The sequence below is a fragment of the Phragmites australis genome, chromosome 17, assembly GCF_958298935.1.
Source record: "Phragmites australis chromosome 17, lpPhrAust1.1, whole genome shotgun sequence".
NCBI lineage: Eukaryota > Viridiplantae > Streptophyta > Magnoliopsida > Poales > Poaceae > Phragmites > Phragmites australis.
In genome coordinates, this window is record NC_084937.1 from 14679015 (window position 1) to 14687617 (window position 8603).

The 8603-nt window shown below is 41.7% G+C and overlaps 1 protein-coding gene across 2 annotated transcripts; it reads left to right on the forward strand.

Annotated features, from left to right (window-relative positions):
- The first annotated feature begins 3601 nt into the window (after positions 1 to 3601).
- On the forward strand, positions 3602 to 6497 carry LOC133897584 (protein ACCELERATED CELL DEATH 6-like). Of its 2 annotated transcripts, none has more exons than XM_062338371.1 (4): positions 3602 to 4382; positions 4661 to 5223; positions 5332 to 5600; positions 6020 to 6497. In XM_062338371.1, the coding sequence occupies exons 1-4, from the start codon at positions 3617 to 3619 to the stop codon at positions 6210 to 6212; spliced, it is 1791 nt and encodes a 596-aa protein (XP_062194355.1). In that variant the 5' UTR covers positions 3602 to 3616; the 3' UTR covers positions 6213 to 6497. The 2 variants fall into 2 exon arrangements, with proteins under 2 accessions (XP_062194355.1, XP_062194354.1); XM_062338370.1 differs by having other exon boundaries at positions 3617 to 4382; positions 6095 to 6497.
- The last annotated feature ends 2106 nt before the right edge of the window (positions 6498 to 8603 follow it).

Genomic DNA, 8603 nt, shown 5'->3' on the forward strand with positions numbered 1-8603 from the left:
CATCTGTGATATTCATTTTATTATAGACGGCTATAAATACGAGCTGCCTGTAATATTAATACCGTCTGTACTAAAAGAGTTCCACCATTTCTGGAGAGGTCTCGTCATTATCATACACGGTTTTTCTTTAGAGCTGTCTGTGATAATTTTTTTCACAGACGACTTCACAGAATCGTCTGTACAGGGTCGTTCCACTAAATCATTTCTGTAGTAGTGTCAACTAAAAAAGCTTAACAAGATAATAATAAATTATTGCTGACATATTTTCTTCAAGATCAAACCAATCCTGGGACGGATCCTATGTATCTCTATGATTCTAGTTGTTGCATCCATAACAAGAGTTGGGGCTGGTTGGAAAAGGTTGTCATGAGTACCCCTTGTGTGTACTTTAGCGGGTGGCACAAGCCGTATGGTCCTCGTATCGTGTGGGTCCAGGAGTATCCCCCTGCAGAGTGTATCAACAGTTTGAACTACCGTACTCTCAGTCATGAGCATGCTATTGTTTCATTTGCACCTGGTCATAGAGTTCTTGTTTGTGGGTGATGGTTCGAATATGTGGTTGATGGTTTGGTTATTATGGTGGTGGATGAGTTGGTTCAGTTTACTTATATGTTCAAGTACATATGTTACATTTACGTTATAGTTTCATTTATGTTCAATTGGTTATTGCAGGGTAGAATGACATGTTTGGTTAAGTATAGGTGCTCACACATATATGTCTAGGTTTCCTACCGTATATGTTTTACTTAACCTTATGATCTATCCTTGCTAACAGCTCAATGCATAATCCTTGGAGTCAGAATATTATATACCCATATTGTGTAAGTCTTGCGAGTACCTTCGTACTCAGGGTGTTGCCCTTAAATTGATGTAGGTATTGCTGCTGCCGAGGAAGAGGCTGTCTTTGGCTACTTCGTGCCTGCCGATCAGGGTGGCGGGCAAGAGTAGTTCATCCTACTCTCGAATGTCATGCTTTTGAGGTGGAGCCTAAGGGCATGTGGCTCCACTCTCTTTTGTTGTATAGGTTTATGTTTCCGCTGCGTAGTTGTTGTTATCCTTTAATGTAAATTGTCGAAATGATTGCATGTTAAAGACCTGTAATATCAATGTTAATTACTTGCTCTTTCTTAAGCTATGTTGTGATGCTAAATGTTGGAAGGCATGTGTTCTGATCTTGGGCATAAAATATGTGCCGGGACTACCGGATCGGTATTTGGGTTAATCGTTGAAGTCATGATTAAGTAAATGATCGACTTAATGACTAATTCAAATACTGTTTGGACGGTTCCCTAACACCATCGCTTGCTTTCAATTTAAGCAGTTCAAGCACGGGGTGACAACTTTGTATATTCCGGTTTGCATTTAGGGAACAACGACTTCTCCGAGTCCTCAATCAAGCATATGAATTTGTTAAAGTCTCTCTGAGTACTCAAGTTCACGTCTGCATTGTACAACATCTGATCCAACCTATCATCGTCACCACTACAATCATCATCATCTGCACCAAATTCCTCATCATCTTCTCTTCTTACGTCGATTTCAGATTCTTTGATGATACCAACATCTTCATGTAACACATTCTGCTCTTCACCATGTTTGGTCCAACACGTGTAGTTCGATTTGAAACTCCTGATAATTAAGTGTGCTTGGATTTATAGGGCTATATTCTGTCTAAGAAAGAATCTTTCATTTCTACAATTGCAACAAGGACAATATACAAATTCAACACCCTTCTCCAATTGATCCTCCTCGGCAGCTGCCAGAAAAGCCGTCACACCATCAAGATACCATTGGTTCGTACGAGAACCTTACATCCAGCCACGATCCACCTACAATGTATGAAATAAATTAATATCAAATCAACATAATAAAAGAGACCAACTAAGCTTTTCATCAAAAAAATAGAGTTACCATGCATGCATACATGAATCAACCGTAAAAATGACAATTAATTCGAAAATAATTAATAATTATTGTTATATCATATACATGAATACCTAAAAATAAGAGCAAATATTAATTCAAAACTTGTCGTTAAATACTATATAGTTATTGATAATTTTATATTTATATACCAAAAATCCAAAATTTATCTGTAACACTAGATTAAAGCTAGCCATTTATAGTAACACATAATTAAGCATTCATCTATACTTTGAGCTTCATATATACCTAGAATAACTAATATATTCTAGATCATCATAAAAAAAATCTAAATCTAGATTTAGATATAATTGATCTCTCAAGACTAAATTAGAACACAAAATCTACATATCATCTAATGAATAGAATAAAACTATATCATTATAGAAAAAAATCTAGATATAGATCTAGCTAGGTCTCCAACCAAAATATAGACCATCTAAACCAAAACATTATGCTTACCTTAGACTAACAAATACCAATAAATCTTCAAGTTTTCACCAAAATCTAACAAATATTTGGTCAAAATCGCCCACTCTCCCTCCAAAAGCTACACACTGTTCTTCACTATTTGGCCGTCACTATTCTACTTCGATCTAGAGCTAGGGAATGATATACTATTAATAGTACAGACGGCTTCATGTTTGGAGTCGTCTATACTATTGTGTCCCACCTCCACTGGGTATTTTTTCAGACGGCTCGTGTTTGGAATCGTCTGTATTAATTTTACGAACGGCTTGTGTTTGGAGCCGTCTGTGATTTCTTTTTATTACAGATGGCTCCAAATACGAGCTATCTGTATTAATATTATAGACAGCTCCAATTTGGAGCCATCTGTAATATTCATTTTATTATGGACGGCTATAAATACGAGCTGTCTGTAATATTAATACTGTCTGTACTAAAAGAGTCCCACCACTTCTGGAGGGGTCTCGTTATTATCACAGACGGTTTTTCTTCAGAGCTGTCTGTGATAATTTTTTCACAGACGGCTCTACATAACCGTTTGTACAGGGTCGTCCCACTAAATTATTTCTGTAGTGGTGTCAACTAAAAAAGCTTAACAAGATAATAATAAATTATTGCTGACATATTTTTTTCAAGATCAAACCAATCCTGGGACGGATCCTATGTATCTCTATGATTCTAGTTGTTGCATCCATAACAAGACAATAATACGAAATTTTGATCCATGTCATGAGCATATATAACAAACCTAACAGTCTTGTTGGCTTCCCCGTTATCTTTTCACGACACCATTAAAAGAAGACCGTAGCATGAGCCTTCTTCCTCACAACATGTTTATTGTTCAGTATGATGTAAGGGAGATTCTACATGATTTACGAAAATCACTAAATCTATGAAAAGAAGAAGAAAGAAATACTATGAATTGGACTTTAAAGTCCCCATCGTCATCAAATGGTATACTAAGAAGGCAAGAATCGATTCGCATGGCAAAGGAAAAACAAGGCACATGAACAAAAGCAGGGCGTCCAACATATTCGGTGGCGCAGCATATATAAGTGTCCCAAGGTCAGCCTTGGACGCACAACCGGCGCTTATACATTATCAAACAACCAACTTGTAACCAACAAGTGGAAGGGAGAGTTGCAACTTGCCGGTGGCGATGGCATCCGCCACAAATGGCGAGAGCCCTAGCTCGTCCACGGTGGCAAATGCTCCGGCAGGGGCCATGGACGCCAAACTAACGGCGGCCACAGGCTGCGGCGAATGCCGGGGGCCGAAGGGCCTACTGAATGAGGACGACACTGCCACAAGGGTGGTTGTGATTGCGTCGAACATGCATCCCCTGCTTTTAGCAGCCGCATGCAAAGGCAATTCGGAAGAACTGAATTTTCTTCTCAACAGAGAAGACGCCTCGGGTCAGCGGGCTACTGCTGACATCGAAGAAGGCGCTCACGTGCCATCACCGTCTGTAGAGCCGCTTCTGGAGGGTGTCACCGTGGAGGGTGACACCGCGTTACATGTGGTGGCCGCCTGCGGAGAAGACATGGAATTCTTGAAGTGTGCTGACCTTATCTACGGCAAGGACAAGACCTTCCTGTTCAAGCAAAATAACAAGAGTGACACGGCCTTCCATTGTGCTGCCAGGGCTGGGAAATCTCAAATGGTCTCTCATCTTATTGGTCTAGCTAGACGTGAACAAGGCGGTGATAAGATAGTGCAAGACCTCCTGAGGAAGGAGAATAAGAGTAAGGAGACGGCCTTGCACGAGGCTGTCCGCATTGGGAATGATCATCTCGTTAAACTGCTACTGTTGGCTGATTCAAAATTGGCTACGTTTCCTAAAGAAGGCATGTCACCCTTGTACCTCGCCATCCTGCTGGAGAAGGACGCCATTGCACGAATACTACATGATATGAGTGAAGATAATGTTCTCTCGTATTCTGGACCATGTGGGCAAAATGCGTTGCATGCTGCGGTTCTTCGACAGACAGGTACTCATTAGATGCATTCGTTCATTTCCAACTAATATATTTTCTCGCACATTAGTTAATTGTGTGCATATATTTACAGACATTTATGTGAGTATGTTTTGGACATTACGTTCTAGTTCGGCAAAGGGGATCGATAGTAGCAGTTAAAATTATATGTTAGCAACTGTAACATGGATCACAAGTTGTTGCCTGCTCCAACTTTCTTGGGACAAAAGGTTTTGTTGTGTTGTTATTGTTTCTTCACTTAGCTTGTACTGACATAAAGAGCTCATTAACAGGAATGATAAAAGATCTATTGGAATGGAACGAGAGCCTTACCACACAAGCTGACATTAACGGAAGCACTCCTCTTCACTTTATATCATCTCAGACAGAGCACGACGCCCCTTGGTTTAGTTATATGCCAGATAAGTACGTAGAGGAGGTATTCAAAGCTAACAAAGCACCACTTTATCAGCCTGATAACTGCGGATTGTTCCCTTTACACGTCGCTGCGTCTGTTGGACCGAAAGAGACCATTGCCATTTTTCTCAAGGACTGTCCAGGTAGTGCTGGTTTGCGTGACACAACGGGAAGAACATTCCTTCACGTTGCAGTTGCGAAAAGCAGAATGTCCATAGTTAAATTTGCTTGCCAAACTCCATCACTAGCTTGGATTTTGAATATGCAAGACAATGACGGGAACACTGCATTGCACCTGGCTGTCCAGGATGGGAGTCTTCGAATGTTTTGTGCTCTATTTGGGAATCGGCAAGTAGACTTGAATTTAACTAATGCAATAGGGCAAACTCCTCTAGATATATCACGATGTAAGATTCCCTTAGGAATGCATTACCATCAGGTAATCTATTCTCTCATCTTATTTTACAGCATGGCCCTCTGAAGCAAATAAAATAATTGATATTTGAGTGGTTCAATCTCAAGTAGGTATGTTTATTTGTTATTGCAGAACATTGAACTATTGATTCACAATGCACTCAAACTTGGTGGCGCTAGGTATGGTTGTTGTCGATGGGATCACTTTGAAGGAAAGCATATTAACCCAGAAGGACTTGATTATAAAAGCAAAGAATTGGAGAAGTTGAAAGATTCAACACAAACTCTGTGTATTGGCTCAGTTCTAATAGCAACGGTAACATTTGGTGCAACTTTTGCCATTCCTGGTGGTTACAAAGCCGATGATCACACTAATGGAGGCACAGCAACACTTGCGGGGAGGTATGCTTTTGATGCATTCGTGATGGCCAACACATTAGCTTTCATTTGTTCCTCAATAGCTACCGTTGGTCTCATGTTCTCTGGAACTTCCATGGTTGACTTGACGAGCCGAGGGAAGTACTTCAACGCATCCGTATTTTTCATGTCAAATTCAGTTACAAGCTTGACTGCTGCGTTTGCACTAGGCGTGTACACGGTGTTAGCTCCAGTTGCTCATAACATAGCTGTTGCGGTCTGTGTGATGAGTCCCCTTGTGGTACTATCGAAAAATATGGAGATTCTGATAAAATATGGTCTTCTTGCACAACCTCTATATGTAAGGATGGGGCTACTTAAATCATTGATGTGGCTAGGAATTATAGCAGCGGTGAACATGATTTATGAATTTTGGCCCTTCATAGTCATATTTTGTTCAGCAGCAAGTGCAAGGAACCACCACCATCATTGACATGGAGGGGCACCGGATCTCGGCCGCCCGTTTTCTCAATGAACAGGCCAGATCATCCGCTACAGTACCTCAGCTACAGTAATTTCGGTGCAGTGTTCCGAGTGGGACTTCGCCGGCCGATTTCGATCCTGTGCACGTTGTGGCTACTGCTTAAGTTGCAATAGCAGTTACAACTGCATAGAAACCCGGTCCATAAAATGTATGGTGATGGAAGGTTCTTGAAATGACTCGGTTTTTTGCATGTCAGGATCGAGGTCAGAACATGCCTAGTACTGTGCCTTCATGTGGTCAATACTCTATTATGTTTCTTCAGGAAGCTCTCTGTATTTTGAAGTGTGCTCTTTTTATATATGGTCAATGTATTTGCTTACAATTGCCTTGTATTGTTCAAATGACGCTTCTGATTTGTTTAAAGCTTGAATGAAATATGCCAATTTGCTTTTATCTAATCTATTGTCGCAAATACATCATTAATTTAATCATACCTAGCTAAGATCGTTACACATTCTGATCTTCGTATTCAGGTGAGAGATCTGATTTGCATAAATTTCAAACTAGCTAGGGTTTAGCAGCAGAGCAGTAGAGCTAACCGAGTGGCCGAGGAGCGGCGAGCAACATAGGCTTATGTTTCTTTGCTACTGGGCTTTCGCTTCTCTGCTCTCATCTGTGACGTGTGGTCTCTGCTATTAGGTTGAAAGCCTGAAATGTACTGAGAATAGTGGAGTCTTCTCCTCAGCCCTGGGCTGCATACTGTGTGCACCAGGCTCGGCCACAACGGTAATAATAGGGCATGCACATCTATTTTGAGGTTACCCTCCACGATCCGAAAAATGGACTGGTCGCTCCTCCCATCAAGTGGCATGTGCCATCTCCCGATGACCCCATCTCTCAAGCTTCATTCCTTCCCCAATTCACATTAAACACAATCCTAGAACATTCAATTTGATCATAGAAACTTTCAATTTGATCCTAAGAACATTCAATTGGAAAACTTTCAACTGGAATCTATACATCATTCAACAAGATTACAAAACCTTATACTGAGCCTAGAAAAACATTGTTGCGGAATTTCAACTACAAGATCAAAGCATTCAAACAGCAGAAACTTCGAATATGAACAAAAAAATTTCAATTACGTCACTTTCAAAATGGTGAAAGAGGAGACGATTGGCACCTGGTGAGAAAGGAAACCCTAATTGTTCTCCTCTCACGGAGAGAAGAGAGGGGGTGAGGCTCGAACAAATGGCTCCCAAGTAGAGCTATAAATAAGCCGAGCTCGAGCGAGCCTGGCACCTCAAGTTCAAGCTCGATAGAAGCTTAAGCCAAGCCTGAGATCATGCTGAGCTTAGACAGCCTCGAGCTTCGCTCGACAAGCTTGAGTAGGCTCATTTGAAGACAAGGGTATTGACTCTCTGTGACGAAGGAGAACACTAGCATCGTCTCCGGTATGGCTGAGTTGGGCCGAAGGAAGTTAGGGTGCACGCAGGCTGCAAGAGTTAACGAGCTTAGTCGAGCTATTAGAACTCAACTCGTTTAGGCTCACGAGCTTTGGAATAGACTTGAGCTTGGCTTGAATATTAGCAACTTCTCAAGACGAGCTTGAGTAGTTTGTCAAGCCCTAGCTTCTTTTGCAGCCCTACACCAAGGCGAAGGGTGGTGCAGAGGTTGGGGGCTTTGGAACCAATGGCATTTTTAACATCCTGAGTTTTTAACATTTCGGTTATAACAAAACTCAATCCTTTTTAATTTTTTTCTAATTAATTAAAATAACATAAAATTGAGGAAGTATATATTTGAATATATATATATATATATACATGTATATGTATACTCAAATATATTATTATTGGCTAAGTATTCCAAAGAGCATCGAGATAGTATATGAAATTAATCACTGCATGAAGATGAATCATTGCATTCTTGGTTTATTGTTTTTATGGTTCTTTGAGTGGAGATTTGAATTCGAATGTCTCTCAAATTTAAATCTAAATCCAAATTCAAATAACTCTATTTAAATTTAATCCCAAATCAAATCTATTTCATTTTCTCCCCTGGGCCAAACTTTCCTTTTTCTCATGGCCCAACCGAGCTCGCCCTCTCTCTTTTCCCTAGGCCTGGTCCCTTCTCTCTGTTCTAGCCCAACAGCAGACCGGCCCGGTCACCCCTTTCTCCTCACGTGACAGCCCAACCAACACGCCCGAGCCTTCCTTCCTCTCCCCCGCATCGTGGGTCTCGACACACGCGCATGAGCCCAAGCAGCCGCGCCGGCCCACTCTCCTCCCTCACTGACGCACGGGACTCGCAATCCGGGAGCTTCTCCCACCTCCAGCTCGCCCTCCTTCTGTTCATAGTCACCGCCACTTTCCAGCGCATTCAAAGCGCAGCGACTTTCGCACCTCCCTCTCATCTCTCTCATCTATCTCTCTCACCTATATCGCACGCACAGCCCGAGATGGTGTAAGACACCACGACTTGGGAGGCCGCTTGCTTGGATGGACGGCAGCCACGCAGCCACATGCCCCGTGAAATCTGGTGGACGCCGGCCACCGCCTTGC